The following is a 16,116-nucleotide window of genomic DNA, read 5'->3' as shown; positions in this document are numbered from 1 at the left end:
TATGTGCCTGGAAAATATTTCGATTTATTTCATCATTTCAACAACTACATGAAAGACATGTTTTGTTTTATTTAACTCAAGAGTGTGTCGTAACAGATGGAGCTGTCTGTCCTTCATAAAATCTCATTTAAGTTTCAGAACTGAAAAACTGCCTTGGGAGAAGCTTGTGACAGGCTCCAAATAAGCTCCAAATATGCATTGTTGCATAATTTTTCGTTCTGATATTTCAAAAACAATTGATGATTTAAAAAAATAAAAGTTGTGTGAGTGTAAAAGATTGATTCTCCCTATCACTGCTCATTGTGCATGTGACTCCTTGCAGTAATCGCTAAGCACAGCAGTGCTGGTTTACACCTATATTTTAGACACATTGTTAAAATCAGCCATTGCAATCACATTGTGCACGCTAAATTATTATTGGAAAGTTTTTTCTTCTAATCCTCCCAGAATGTGAAAAATGAACTGTGTGAATTTTGCCCAGACACAGAATCCTGGGTCGACTCAGTTTGTAGATCTGCTGTTTAATGTTATTTATTTGTATTCAGTATATTTCTTATTCAACAATTATGATGAAGAAATGAACAACATTTTATTTTTGCTGTTTTCTTTAGGTAGTAAAGTATCACAAACAGTGAATCTAGTGAATAGAGAGACGGAGGCCTTTCACTTCACTGTTTTGCAGCCATCATTACTCTGTGATGACCAAGAGTCCAGCCTCAATTTGCAGCCAATGTCTGGCATAGTGCCAGCCAAAGACAGGTGAAAGACTTTTCGTCATCCGGTTAATATAAAAGAATGCAATGGATTCAAGGAAAATACCTTGATGTTTAACCTGAGACATATGATGCAGGTTGCCCTTGACAGTTTCCTTCAGTCCTTGCCGGCAGGGCTTTGTGAGCTTCAAAATAACCTTGAGGGTGAAGAGAAAGTCAAAGCCACTCATCCTCACTTGTAAGGCACATTGTTTTACAATTATGGCTTCTGTTCAAGTGGAAAATCCAGATGGAGGCCTCAGAGAGCTGAGTCCTGACGTTTTAGATACTTTAGACTTTGGAAAGGTAAGTAGTCCATCTCAGGTGATGTTGGAACCGCCACATTGAAAAGCACTATAGTGAGAGGGATGAACAATATCTGTCTACATGCATTTACTATAGGTGGGCATTTCGGAGCAAGCTACCTTTAATATCCTGGTGACCAATACAGGGAGACACAACATGGATGTGAACTTTGAACTGGGAGGGCCGTGTGAGCTGCTGCCAAACCTAGTAACAAAACCAAAAAATGCCACAATCGCTGTTGGGGAGAAGCTGCAGGCAGCAATCTTCTTTTTTCCTCAGAGCAATTGCACCCTCACAGATACCAGACTTCTTATAAAGGTAAGACTGATTCAATTACCCAAAGAAAAATGTTCGATATAAAAAAGATATTATGGAGCATTAGGGTTCATGCATTCTGGGGGACTGATAAATAAGGTTGGAAGCAAAGAAGAGTCCAAAATAGCTTGGACAAATAAATGTTTTTTTTTTTCTTAGCTCATCTTATTTTAAGATATATCATAGTCAAAGTCAAAGTCTGCTTTATTGTCAATTTCTTCACGTCAAGACATACAAAGACATCGAAATTGTGTATCCTACTATCCCACAGTGACATGAAAAAATATACATATTATCTGTATATTACTTGAATATTTATTTCAGGTGCAAAAGTAAGAAGAAAAAGAAGAAAAATAAATATGAATATAAATAAAATTGTATTTCAGCTCCAAAAGAAGAAGACATGCTAATATACATACTGCCATCCCCAATTCAACAAAAATAGTCCTTGATTACTTGTAGCAATTAATTGGTAACATATCTACATCAGTCCAATAATGTATTACAGTAAGGCATTATGCTTTACATTGATTCAACATTCAAAGCATTTTTACACCTAATGTTTTATAAGTAACCTAACACCTGACAAATTTACTGAGAGACTGCAAATACAATGTGTTGATTCCAATTGTTAGTGGGCAGTTGGGAGTTTTTTTTTTTTTTTTTATCAGGACGTACTTGCAAATTCAATGTACTTTTTTCACAAGGTTAACATTGTGACTGGTGTAAATGTTGATTGATGAACCTTCCTTTTCGACACCAACCAGATCCATCTGACTGTTACGTTAAGTCCAGCCGCTCACTGCTTCTGTTTCTTCAGGTCAATAAAGGGCCATTGTTTACCATCACTATACGAGGCAGTGGTGTGTCACCCGATCTTGAATTCTCGTTCAAAAAGTACAACTTTGGCAAGAACTTTGTGTATTGTACCGGCATGGTGCCAGCATGCCAAATTCTTGTGTTGAAAAATAAAGGCAACAGGGACATCAGGTTAGTCGTTCCAGCATTTGAATCAAGGTTTGCAACTATATGTATAAAGGAATATAATTATTAATATGTGTCATTCTGTTCCTCAGCATCAAGTGTCAATCGAGAAAGTTCACATTTCTGGAAATTGTTTTCAAACCAGATGTTTTGTCCCCTGGTTCAATAGTGGAGGTTCCTATCACCTTTTATCCTCGTGAACCGCGACGTTACCGTGAAAAGATCATTTTCTTAATAAACAGCTGCATCAAAGAACAGGTGGACATTTGGGGACAAGGAATTGAAATGAAGGTGAAAATCTTATATACCACACTCAGAAGCAATCTCTGCTCCACTTTCCTAATACAATGTCATGTTTTACTAAAATTGGAGATTCACTTATTGCACTTTTTTTTTTGTCCTAGTTGGGAGTATTGGCTCCCAAGCACCAGAATCTGAAACTTGGAAATCTGACACCGGGTCAGAAAATTATAAAACGGGTACAGCTAGTCAATCGAAGTATTTTGGACGTTTCCTTCTCCTTGTATCTTGACACAAAAAAAAAACACCTCGAAACCACGGTGAGGAAGCATGAATTAAATCAATTGAAGTGCTCGTCAAATAGTTACCGCTTCTCTGTTTCATCTCCAGGATTTGTCATTCAGTCCAGAATCCGAGCTGTACCTCAAATCTCTTCAGGGCTCATGTAATGTGGAGATCCTGTTTACGCCACAGCAGCGTATTTCTCCCTTTACTGCTGAACTGAAGGCTGCAATTGACAGCTATTTACATCCCCTGCTGACCATTCAGGGCTGCTGCCAGGTACAGTTCAAATGACTTTCGTAATTCTGAAATGTGCTTGTTATTTTCTTGCGAGCAGATGGGGGCATTCCTGAAAATCTCAGACACTCACTCTTGCAAATTGAAGCAGATAGAATGTGTGCAAAAAAAACAATTCAAGGTTTTCTCTTTGTCTTTCCAATTTGGGATTATTACAGATTACAGTAATATTTTAAATTGATACATAAAAAAAAAGAGTAAATATACAAATTCAAGAGACAATCATGTTATGGTTTGTTGCCTATTGTTAGGTGAGATAATGCAGTTCCGATTCATTATTTCAGGATGTAGACGTGCGTCTCGAACAGGACCATCTGGGATTTGGACCAGTTGTCCAGCATTGCCAGGGCAAAAAGAAAGTTGTCATGATAAACACAGGAGAACTTTGTGCCCGGTAAGCAGGACAAATTTTCATTCTATTGTTCGAGCACTCTGATTTTAACCCCACCCCTGTCTGCTTCCCAAACAAACAGGTTTCATTGGAAAACTGAAGCCTTCCCTCCAGAGTTATCCGTCCATCCAGCTAAAGGCTCTATCCAGCCCGGAAAGGAGGTTCCTTTAGAATTTACCTTTGCCCCCGTTCGCTTGAATAATGACTCAAGATACGAAAACCTAACTTGCGGCATTGAAGGCTCCTCTTCACTCATCACTCTCACCGTGACGGGCTCCTGTATTGCGGCCGCCTCCAACAAAGAGGTTTGCTTTATATGTACACAATTATTATTGTTTGCGTCATATAATTTTCAGTAAGACATTTGTGAATTTATGTATTTCCATATAGTTGTTGTTTTCAAGTTAAGTAAAGCGGGTGCACTTTTATTTACTGCTGTCATTAAGAGTACCATATTTTCCGGACTATAAGGACTAAAATTTTCTCAAAAGCCGACAGTGCGCCTTATAGTCCGGTGCGCCTTATATATGGACCAAATTCCTAAATTTAAATTGGCCCGAAGCATTGTTTCATGAAATCAATCATAAGTGGCCCCTCTGAAGACTATGAATCATGAATCAAAAAGACTATGGATCATTATTTTGTGATTATACAGTAATTTGTTGCGTTTGAAGTTGAAATAAAAAAGATAAAATGGAGAATGATTTGATTTGGATTAAAAATCTGACATGATGCATTAGTGGTGCACCTTATAGTCTGGTGCGCCTTATATAAGGACAAAGTTTTAAAATGGGCCATTCATTGAAGGTGCGTCTTATAGTCCGGTGCGCCTTATAGTCCGGAAAATATGGTATTAGCTTTTTCTTGGTGCCTTCTTAGTTGTTCTGCTTTTATATACTACTTCCAGGTGATCAATTTTTCTTGCCCAGTGCGTGGCTCACACACCCAGACACTGTCTGTGGTCAACCCTACAAACCACCGTTGCAGTATACGACCTGTCATCAGTGGCAAGCACTGGAGAGCTGCACCGACTGTGGTTCTTGAGCCTCTTCAAAGTAACGCATATGTGGTCACTTACAGACCACTTACCATGACTGTTGATGGAAAGAAACACACGGTAAAATAGATTTTGTATGACAAATGTCTTTATCTAATTTGTTTGTCCTGAGTTTTCATTTTGACTTTTGAAACCTAGCAATAAATGTTCTCTGAGTAATCGATATAATTTATGTTGCCGCCCATCTCTAATATGAGCTATTTCTGATTTGTCTTCAGGGCTCAGTGTTTTTCTCATTTCCCAATGGGGCTGGCATGCTGTACTCCCTACAAGGGACTGCTGAGCCTCCGAAGGCAGAGAGTACAATAATGCGTGAACTGCCTGCCAAGACCCATCACACACAGATACTTCCTGTGACCAACTGGCTCTCAAAGCAAAAACGGTAAGACATGATCTGAAAATAATACAATGACCATTTGGTTTAGAATCAAGCTTGTGTTGGTGCACAGTCTATTCACACCTGTTTATTTGTGGCCAGGTTCCTTGTCATGATAGAGTTTCTGAATCCGGAAAATCCGGACACTACGGTATCTCTGAAAGGTCGTGAGTACATTGATGTCCCGGCTCTGTCTAAGAAGGACTACAAAGTTCATTTTTACACATTCAGAGAGGGCCAGTACAATGCAAAGGTTCGAACACATACTTTGAGTTCTGATTTAAACATTTTTCTGAGTCACACCATCCTCTCTTCTTAGGTGACATTTCTGAATGAGGCATCAGGGGAGTACTTGTTCTACATTATTAACTTCAAGGTTACCAGTCCGGTAGACTTGACTACAATCGAACTGGTGTCAAACGTCCGCGAAAAGACTTCAGCCACCATAGATGTGGAGAACCCCCTGAACACGCCAATCTGCCTCACAGTTGACTGTAAATGCCCTGACATCAATGCTCCAAGTCTGCACACTGTGCCAGGAATGTCAAAGGTAAAATATTACACAGGACATACCTACACGCTTTGGTTTTACCCCACCAACATTTTTTTTTTTTTTTTTATGTTTTTCTCTTCAGGGCGCTCTGACCTTCTACTACCAGCCCCTCCGCGCTGGCGAGACGACTTCTCGGCTCTCTCTGTTTTGTATTGATCTTGGTTACTTCCACTATGGTCTTCTTCTTCGAGCTCTGCCTCAACCACCAGAGAAGACTATTCAATTCAGCGCTTCTCTGGGGAGCAGCCACAGTGTGGCTGTTAAGTTCCTTAACTTCTCCCATTTCAAAACAGAATACACCTGCAAGGTAGGAAGGATAGTTTGGTGTTGACATTTATTGGGTAAGACTACGCATTATATAAGGGGGACAGTTTGTTTGTAAATGGTAAATGGACTGCACTTATATAGAGTTTTTATCTCCACCACATGGTGCCCAAAGTGCTTTACAATGCCTCACATTCAGCTCCCCAGCTCTGCCTCAGGTGATTATTTAAAGTATAGTCGTTTATCTTGGGGATTTTTTTTTTTTTCATGAAGCCTGAGAAATGGACAGTGCAATAGTGGAAAAGTGAATCTCACCAACGCGTTCAAGAGATTCAATTATAAAAATAATTTTCCTTTAAGAAACGTTATCTACAGCATGCTTTCTGTCTCTGTCTGTTTTGCTCTTACCCAACTGCAGACTGACTGTCCAGCCTTCCTTGTGAACAAGTCTGTGGCTGCATTGCCAGGTAACCAGACAGGGTCTCCAGTAAGTGTGGAAGTTTGTTTTGAGCCTTATCAGCTTGGAGAGGTGAAAGGACAGCTTCACCTGTCTTCTGGAATTGGGGGCGAATATGTCTTTCTGTTACATGGGGTTGCCCTCCCTTCCAAAACACAAGGCCCGTTCAACATTAGGAATGGCCGTAGCATCACTATCCCCTTCAAGAATGTGTTCCTGCAGACCACAGTCTTTTCTTTTCAGGTAGTGTATATTGACTTCACTGTCACTTAACTGTAGCCTCTACAAAGTATGTCCATTTTTGTGAAGTGTATGCAACTAAACGGCGGTCTATCTTGCAGGTGGACAACCCCAGTTTTACAGTCAAAGCACCAGACTCCCTCCTTTCTAAAAAAACGCAGCCCATCCAAGTGCACTTTATTGCCCCTGAAGGAGGCTCGCCAGGGCCATGTATTGGCAAATTGACGATCTCCAACCAATGCACAGAGGCACAAAGTGCCTGCTCATGGATTTATTACTTGAGAGGCAACCTCGTAGAACCATCCTAGTCACAACCTTGATCGAGTCAGCAAAACAAATGATAATATTGCTTCAATTTTGTGTATTACTGTCAAACAGTAAATAAATCGTAATCAGGAGCTTCAAAAATAACTCCAACCATACTGTACAGTATAAGAACGGTCTGAGACCAGGCAAATAAATTTAATGATTCAACCTCCAATGTAAATTACATGTATTTTTTATTTTCTATTTTCAAAATAGAGAGCTTGCTGTTATGACTAATTACCACACGGGGTCACTGGTTTCATGTGTAATGACTCCAGTCTGTGACCACAGTCCCATTACTTTATAATGTAAAGTCATTATGGCAATTAAAGTTGTGTTGTAATGTTGCCTTTTAAATCTTTAAACTTGGTTTGAATAAAATGTAAGTAGATACATTTATAGTTCCTCCGAGTAACATTGGTTGGAAATTCACAAAAACGGGTCAACATTGCCACTTTACACTTGACGTCATCATTGTATCACCAAACAGCAGACAAATGGTTGGTTAAATTGGTTGGTCTCATCGTGAATATAGTTGAAGTTATATAGGCCAGCAGTATTCATTTTCAATGCCCCGGGCAGACTAGTTTACATGACAACAGAAAAATGTAGAAATCAGATTGGACAATAAAATCTAACATTCACATACTGGAAGCCATGGAGCCAAATAACAAACGTTACAAATTAAGAAGACTGAAATCCATGCAATTTCATGAAACCAAATTTACATTTTAGTTTTTGAATAAAGTGCTTTTGATAGTGTTTAGGCAGATAATAACTTGCTATCCCTAATCATTTACCACTGGCACCTTATAAACACAAATGATCATATTTATCGTTTCATTTATCGGATTAAAGTGCTGCAAACTAATAGCATTAAAAATACGCATCGATTAAATTGTTTGAACACAAATATATCCTTTACAGTCATTTTAATGGGTTTTGTTTGTGGTTAAGTGCATATACATCTCTAAAAGTTACAAGAAGAGGCGCATAACTAAATGTGTAATGTGCTCATCCGTAACTTCAACGCATGCGCCCAGCTGGTAATTGGAGTCAGCCGACGCGTAAAAGTGAATACCGTATAGCGTGGGTGTGTTTTAGGGTGGGGTTGTGATGTAACCAAGAAAAGAGGCGGGGAGGGGGGCTCTTCTCCCCCATAGAGCGCAGCATGCACGCTCCCGAGCAAAAAGGATGTGTGAGCAGGCAGCGCGCTACTGTAGGGACGGAGTCCACAAACTGCTGAACAAAGAACAAGCTAAACTTCGAGCCCAAGAAAGCCGCGAGCAGACCAAACCCGTAGCCGGTCAGGACAGCGAGTCCGAAACGGCAGCTCAGTCCGGAAACAGCGGCGCCCAGCCCGGTGGAATTGACGGGCTCGTCCGCTGGATCGTCACCAAAATGAGCGACAACAAGAACATCTCCAGCCGGGAGTACGCCTCCAGCAAGGAGGAGGTGGCAGTGGCTCAAGAGCAGTTCTTCGCCCCGGAACCGCGGAGAGGCATCTCCGTCATTCTGGATGTGAGTAGGCTACATAGTACCGAGCCATTGCGCACAGCTGGATCAAGACATCCAGTGTGTTGTGCGCACTTACGCGCGCTTAACTGGCGCAAAAAATAGGAACGGATTTTAAGATATCGTTTCACTGATCTCCAGAAGCAAACGGTAGAATAAAGAACCCCGTTTGAGCATTTGTTAAGTTTATGCAATTTCAGGTCCATAGTATGCAATTAATTTCCAATTCAGCACCTTAATAGAACGGCGTGGTTGCATGGCGAACGCGTCTTACTAGTGACGCCCCCCGCCCCCCACCTCTCTCTCTCTCTCTCTCTCTCTCTCTCTCTCTCTCTCTCTCTCTCTCTCTCTCTCTCTCTCTCTCTCTCTCTCTCTCTCTCTCTCTCTCTCTCTCTCTCTCTCTCTCTCTCTCTCTCTCTCTCTCTCTCTCTCTCTCTCTCTCTCTCTCTCTCTCTCTCTCTCTCTCCAACTCCAGGTACTGCCTTCCACTACTCTGACATTTAGATATTTTCAGATATATTCATCCTGCTAGTGTGCAGTTTTCTGCATACTCGTAAAACTATAATATGACAAAATTGCACTAGTTGTATAAAGTTGCCATGGGAATGTGCAAAAATTAAGTGGTGGAAGGGATGGAAAGCTATCAAGCATTTATTTAATATTTTTTTTATATGCAGCTTTAAAGGTTCATGTACAAGTGTGCTCTTTCTCCTCACTAGTATTCAAATTAAGCACAGTCATAGGAATGCCCCCCTATATTTCTGCTCTAGCCACTCTACTAGTGGACTGAGTTAGCCTACTAGTGAGGACAAAGAACATACTAAGAACGGACTTCAACCTGGATATCAGTGAAAGGTTTCAAAAGTAAATTAGAAATCTGTGTTTTGATTCTTTTCCTTTTAACTTGTCCTGTTGGCGGTTGCCACTGGGTGTCATCCTTTTCCATCTAAGGGCAAGACCATTTAAAGATTTAAAGACAAGCAAATCATCTTAAAACAAAATGTACAGAAACCACTAATTGCAGGCTGGAATTGGAGTTATGTGCTCCTTACTGCAGGTAGGAAGTGAGCAGCAAAATTTTGGCCCAACTGGAGATACTTGCAGGAGGACTGGCTGACTCCAAAATAAAATGGATTATAGTAATCCAGCCGAAATATTACAAAGGCATGTTTATGTAATGTAAAATTCTGTATGTTATTTTACAATGTATTATGGACGGCTCTGTATATATTCAGAGCTTGAGCTTTGATGGGCTCGCGGGAGTTCTTTGGTTGTTGAGTTGGTTGTTCTTTATATTCAGTTTCTACTCCAAACATATTGTACAGACATATGTAGTGCTGCTTGGTCACCCCCCAGACCCCTTGAGTGCTTACCTTTAGCTAGTTTGCTTTTTCTTGCCAAGGTTTAGCTTTACTTTTCAAACACCTGCACTTTGCCGCAAAGTGCCCTTTTGACTATATACTGTAGCATACATTTAGAGACATTTGCATAGCGTGCCTCTCACCACCTACTGTAGTCTTTTCCAGTCTCTCTCTTTTCTGACATGGTGTGCAGCCACGGCATGCGATCCTCCATTTCCTCTTCTAATTTCTTGAGCATTGTTGGCGGCCATGTCCATGCCCTGGGAAAGCTCTGAGGCTTTCTTGAATGTCAATGGTGAAGGCACCTCTGAATATAGCATCATTGTTTACAATGTATACAAGCTTGTGACAATCCATGTTTTACTTTAGAAAATGCACATGGATTTTTTTTAAAACTTTAATTCTACTATGATATAGAAGTATGGTTTTGTATATTAAACACAAATATTGTAGTAAAATAAAATTTTCTAAGTGCTGTATGAAGAACAATGAGACACATGATCTTACACTTTTTGGGAATATTCTTTCATGTGATTACATGTTTGAATATGACTGAGGGGTTTTGTATGTGAATAGCAGCCCAGTCAAAGGTAGAGCAGATGATTTTGAGTCCCCCATACCTAATTATAAAATACATTATTTAGCATACGTGTACCATATATCTCAATTATTCACATGGATACAATATGTGTACCATATATTTCAATTATTCACATGGATACAGTATGAACATTAGTGAATAACTACTGAAGCTTATCTTTTGTGGGTGTAATTGTCAGACTGTTTGGCTTGCACCGCTCTAATCACAGACACACCAGCAGACACCAGTCTTGTAGCTTCAAACGAATGACAAATTCACCGTCTATTTGATGGAATTTGAATACTTACAAGACAGTCCATTATGTTTTTGAGACTTGCATGGAATTATACTTTAAAGTCAGCGTAGGAATTTTGCCTGCGATTAAACCAGCCACTGTGTTCCTATGAGATGTTCTAATGCTGTAAAACCAACACAGCAATATACAGAAGTAATTAAACAGGTGATCCTTTGCAGTATTCTTAGTTCTAAAGAAACTGTCATAAGCATGGGAACATCCATACATCGGCAGCATATTCTCATTAGGGTTGTGGGTGTGTTGGAAGCTATCCCAAGTGATTTTAGGCAAGAAGCAGGGTAACACCCCAGCATTATCCTCACAAGCGTTGCGGGCGAACTGGAGCCTATTCCAGCAGTCCCTGGGCAGTAGGTGGGCACTGGGAGAGCATGCAAACTTCACACGGGAAGGCTGGAGCTGAATCGAACTTTGCACCTCTGAACTAACCAGTGCCCCACCATGCCGCCCGCCACAGAAACAACAACAAAAACTTAGTTTAGTTCGGCTTAATTAGTGAGATTTTATTTATTATAATTAGTGACAACAGAGTTCATTGATACTGACTCACATTCATTTTGTGTCCGCAGATCTTCAGAAGAGCTGATAAAGATGGTGAGTAGATGTTGAATTCACTACAAACTTTTTATTGTCCATCTCTGTCGTTTTAGCAGAGTAAAGTTACATACAAATGAAGCATGTGGATGAAAACTGTGTCACAGGAAACAACAAAACCAAGTTATACATGACTATACTAACCATTTATACTAACTATTAAATAAAAATATCTGTTGGGGTGGCAATTAAAATGGATGGCTGAAGGAGGTTGGGGATTATTGCACATATACGTGAAGTAATATATTGATGTTATGGTAATTCCTGCACCAGGTGACAGTGTGTGTAAATAGGGAGATGTGATTTTTGATTTCTAATCTTCATCTCTATACAATTTTATGTGCTTTCTCTCTCTCTCTGCCTCTCTCTGCCTCTCTCTGCCTCTCTCTCTCTCTCTCATAGATATATAGACACTTAGAAATCCTTATTTTTAAAACAAATTTGCTATTTTCCAAAGACAATAACATTAAACTAATCAGGAATACACTCTATACATTGTTAATGTGGTAAATTTATATATATATATATATATATATATATATATATATATATATATATATATATATATATATAATTGTACAAAAGAAAGTAGATTTAAAATAATGAACACTTAAAACACTTAACTATACCCACACTGTGCCTGATCAAACTGACTCATATTTTGCACTTGACTCTTATCTAGTTGTGTTCATATAAATATAAAATGCACTCATGAAGGATATCCATTGATTATTTACTACACTTATCCTGTTGAGGGTTGTGGAAGGATGACAGCTATCTAAGCTGACGGTTAATCACAGGTCCCACAACACTCACATATTATAAATAGTAGGGAGTGAACACCCCCACTGCCTCTTCAGAAGTTAGGCAAGTGAACCACACCATTATTGATGACACTGAAACTCAATGACACTCTCTTTCTTACCTTATAAGGTTTTATCGTTCCAATTTCAATATCTCTTCAAATGGCAATGGTAAATTCTAAAGAGAAGAAAAACGGTGATTCTTTATAAAACTTGACAGCGCTAAGTTTAGTTTTCGGATACAGAAACACAAAAATGCCATGATTCATTTTCTTGGTCATGACCCTGGGAGTTCATAGGTCTTAATCCTAACTGTCTCATGGGCCGATGAAAAGACTGCTATGCTGTATGACAGTCATGGCCGAGCAATTGAATGACAAACCCGGGGCCCTGGAGAGAGAGCCAGCAGGACCAGGAAATCAGACAGATTCGCACTCAGGAAATCCAAACCCATCAATCTATTTTCTATCCTGCTTATGGAGCCCATCCCAGCTGATCTCGGGGACGACACATAGTAGACGCTGAATAGGTTTCCTGTCAATCACGAAGTACATATAGACAAATTGCGAAATAAATAATAAATGCATATTGGAAGGAAAGAAAGAAAATAGCACAGTTGGTACTTGGATTTGCTACTGCTCTTGTCTTCTCTGGAGCATCTGTTCTACAGATGGAGCACCCTTACAAGAGTGCTGTGGTTTGATTGGTCCTTACTAGAACATCTTAAGTCATTCTGCTACTGGTGCAGAAAAACTGCGTCAAAAGATTCGGGGTTTGGTTGCTACTGTGAGGGAAGATGGTTATTATAAGGAAACTTTGATGTATGGAAAGCAGACTGGAAAGGAATGGGAAGGAAGCAGCAAGTGCAAGTTGAAGAGGAGCTAATTTTATCCTACCTCTCCTGGGAGAAGACCGGGGAACTGTTTTAATGAGCGGGACATGGAAAGAGAGAAAAGTGCATGTGTTTGTAGGGACCATCACAAAGGAATGTGTGTGGAAGCATGGGTTTGACAACAACAGCAGCAGCAAAAGAAAATGAGCAGAACAAGGCAATCAAGGGAACGATGATAATTTCATTGGACGGATTGACTTTACATTCACAGTCAGAGAACCATGGGCTAATCGTACTCCAGTTCAGATGTGTAAAGGTGCACGTAACTGTGTGTTTTCTATAGTGTGCATCCATGTCTTCAGCAAATGCACCTGCCATGCTTCAGTAGGCATTTTTATTTGTGCTAGTCTGTAAGAGAAGCTTAACACATCAGTGTATGTGTGTGTGTACTAATCCGACTTTAAAGGCATTGTTGTGCCGGCCACGAGTGCGGTGTTGCGGTAGTACTGAACGATGAAATATTCAATTGGCAGCACCATCTTAGTGTTTCTTCTTGCAGTACTTCCACGCATTGAGCAGGCGACTTGTGTTGTGTGGGTGTTTTAAAGGGGTTCGATTGGTTGATAAAATACTTGAACAGGTCACTATTTTCTATGGCTGCTGAGTGAGAGCAATCACAAAGCATCTGTCCATTTTTCTGGTTTAGTAATTAGCTCCTTACCACACCGTACAAAATAGGTTGCATGTATACAGGATTCATTCTATTACCGTATTTTCCGGACTATAAGGCGCACCGGACTATAAGGCGCACCTTCAATGAATGGCCCATTTTAAAACTTTGTCCTTATATAAGGTGCACCGGACTATAAGGCGCACCATTAATGCATCATGTCAGATTTTTAATCCAAATCAAATCATTCTCCATTTTATCTTTTTTATTTCAACTTCAGACGCAACAAATTACTTTATAAGCACAAAATAATGATCCATAGTCTTTTAGATTCATGATTCATAGTCATCAGCAGGCCACTTATGATTGATTTCATGACACAATGCTTCAGGCCAGTTTAAATTTAGGAATTTGGTCCATATATAAGGTCCACCGGACTATAAGCCGCACTGTCGGCTTTTGAGAAAATTTTAGGTTTTTAGGTGTGCCTTATAGTCCGGAAAATACGGTATTTAATTTCTATTAAAATTTCTTTTAGAATAAAAGTCAATGTTGATGCCATGTTGTGTAAATTCCACGTAGTTATGGGACTTATGCAAAACAAAATGGAGAGTGTTTTCTAGCTGTATGTTGCATGGAGTTGGATCTGATTGGCAGACCTTGACCTTCTGATATATATTGATGTCGTATACAATAAAGTTGATTATTTTCAGACTTTCAATCAGCGGATGGGTTTTTAATTCTTTGCCCTTCTGTGTCCTGTGATTCATCCACCGTCTGCTAATCATCATGATTATGTTTGGCATAATGACAGTGAGCAGACAGGTTTTCGGGAGGCTTGTTTATCTTTGCTGTCAAGACTGGACAGAAACACAGCTTTGCAGCTGACAGCAAACAGTAGAGTGGAGCTGTTTCCTGGTGCGGCAGCAACTCAATTAGTGTTGCACCTAATTATAGTTTTTTTTCTGAATGGATAAATTAATTCTAAACTAAACCATTTCTAAAACTATTCATATAACACTCGCGAATGACAGTAACAACCAAACAGTTAGGTTTTGCGATTGATATTGATAGTTCTTGAAGTTGTGCCACAAGAATCACTCTTCGAGTTAAACCATTCATAAAAAACACTGTAAGCCATTGGGGAAAAAAACTGTAGTCCAATGAATTGTGTGGACGAGTGTGATGTAATCACTATTGCTTGCATAGTTGTAAATGCAATACACTCCATAATAATGTTGTATGTCACTGTCCAAAATCTATGTCTCATCGTAATAGAGATCTTTGTCTCTTATGGTCTGGAAGCTTTTCCGATGCCTCTAAGCAAACTCCAACCACATGCATTTGACTCAGGAGTGGCTTTCGTCTGACATACCGTACAGAACAGGCCTGGTTGCTAGATGGCTGCAGAGGTGGTTTTCGATATTTCAGGGTGACTATTGGATTCTTGGTCCCTGACTAAGCCTATTCTCCCTGCCTTGATCGTTTAGTTTAACCAGGCGGGCAGCTCTAGAAGTGTCCATGTTGTTCCAAAATCATTCACTAAAGGGGATGAAGTATCTGTGGAAGTATCTATGTCAGTGCTTAAAAAGTGAGGCGTGTCAGTGTCACAAGCAGGAGAGTTGCCATGGTGAGCAAAGCTCCGTTGCTTGATTGGCAGTCCTTGTTGATCAGAGGCAGCTCACTTTTTGTTCCCCGTCTCAGAACAGAATCTAGCTGCAGCTGTCAATTCCGCACCTCTTTTTTCCTAATGAGTTAACGGTCGGGTTCCTCCACTCATTGGAGAATGTGTGTACTCTGGTTAGCTCTGCACACCTGCAGTGTGTATTTTTAGAAGCGTGGGGATCTTCTGTTATGAGATGAAAGCACCGGGGGGACTTTACACATGACATTTACATGCCATCATTAGCTTTGCTGGGTGTGTCTGAATTTGTGTGTGTAATAAATATTTAGCTGTCTCACACCCAAGAGTGACATTTCTTTTATTTATATATTTTCTACTCCACAAAGTGTCATTTACTAGATGTTAAACTTGAAGAATTAGGAGTCGAGGAGTTCTCCCGGATTTGCTTTTCATGCGTAGCACCATTTACTTCTATTCAGATGAGCGTAAAATAACCCACACTAGACACTACTGTGTTGCCCCTGGTTACAACATCCCCCCGCCCCAAGTGTCATTCTGACATACTGTTTCCATAGCAACAAAAATAACCCCTGCTTAACCCAGGTAATTAGTTTTGGGTCAGAGCCTCCCAGTTTTATCAGGTCAAAACATGGCTGAAAGTGTTGAAACAAAATGAAGGCAAAGTTAGGTTGTGTTTCGAAAATGTTGATGGATTGTTGGATGATAAATGGGGATCATTTCCTGAATTCATATTTAACATATTAATCTTGTCCCAGTACGGTGGCAGGATTTCTTGTGAGGACATTCTGCCCTACATTATTTACACTTGATCGTTTCTAAACTTAAATAAAAGTTGATGACTTTGAGTGAGATCACAGCTAATCAGGGATCTGCTGTAACAATTAATTTTTAATTTGTTTAATGACTGCAAATTTGACCAGCTATAGTGCAATGAGTTTGCAGGACAGCAGTACTTAAAACAGAAATTGTAGTTTAGTACAGTG

At 39.8% G+C, this 16,116-nt stretch overlaps 2 protein-coding genes across 2 annotated transcripts in view; both read left to right on the top strand.

The window, feature by feature from the left end:
- hydin (HYDIN axonemal central pair apparatus protein) overlaps positions 1-7,598 on the top strand; it is a 45,987-nt gene extending 38,389 nt beyond the window's left edge. The window contains exons 76-91 of the mRNA XM_049724438.2: positions 612-759; positions 851-1,058; positions 1,155-1,376; positions 2,194-2,363; positions 2,450-2,648; positions 2,762-2,917; positions 2,988-3,158; positions 3,461-3,570; positions 3,650-3,872; positions 4,475-4,684; positions 4,843-5,006; positions 5,103-5,253; positions 5,320-5,550; positions 5,636-5,860; positions 6,236-6,517; positions 6,616-7,598. Of these exons, the coding sequence (XP_049580395.1) occupies positions 612-759; positions 851-1,058; positions 1,155-1,376; positions 2,194-2,363; positions 2,450-2,648; positions 2,762-2,917; positions 2,988-3,158; positions 3,461-3,570; positions 3,650-3,872; positions 4,475-4,684; positions 4,843-5,006; positions 5,103-5,253; positions 5,320-5,550; positions 5,636-5,860; positions 6,236-6,517; positions 6,616-6,822 (3,077 nt within the window). The 3' untranslated portion in view covers positions 6,823-7,598. The remainder of the gene's footprint in view (positions 1-611; positions 760-850; positions 1,059-1,154; positions 1,377-2,193; positions 2,364-2,449; positions 2,649-2,761; positions 2,918-2,987; positions 3,159-3,460; positions 3,571-3,649; positions 3,873-4,474; positions 4,685-4,842; positions 5,007-5,102; positions 5,254-5,319; positions 5,551-5,635; positions 5,861-6,235; positions 6,518-6,615) is intronic.
- A 361-nt stretch (positions 7,599-7,959) lies between these two features.
- necab2 (N-terminal EF-hand calcium binding protein 2) overlaps positions 7,960-16,116 on the top strand; it is a 60,611-nt gene continuing 52,454 nt past the window's right edge. Inside the window, exons 1-2 of the mRNA XM_049724288.2 lie at positions 7,960-8,341; positions 11,159-11,183. Coding sequence (XP_049580245.1) covers positions 8,015-8,341; positions 11,159-11,183 — 352 coding nt within the window. The 5' untranslated portion in view covers positions 7,960-8,014. The remainder of the gene's footprint in view (positions 8,342-11,158; positions 11,184-16,116) is intronic.

This window comes from Syngnathus scovelli, chromosome 6 (assembly GCF_024217435.2).
Source record: "Syngnathus scovelli strain Florida chromosome 6, RoL_Ssco_1.2, whole genome shotgun sequence".
In the NCBI taxonomy this organism is placed as follows: domain Eukaryota; kingdom Metazoa; phylum Chordata; class Actinopteri; order Syngnathiformes; family Syngnathidae; genus Syngnathus; species Syngnathus scovelli.
This window is presented reverse-complemented; position numbering and strand designations above follow the sequence as displayed.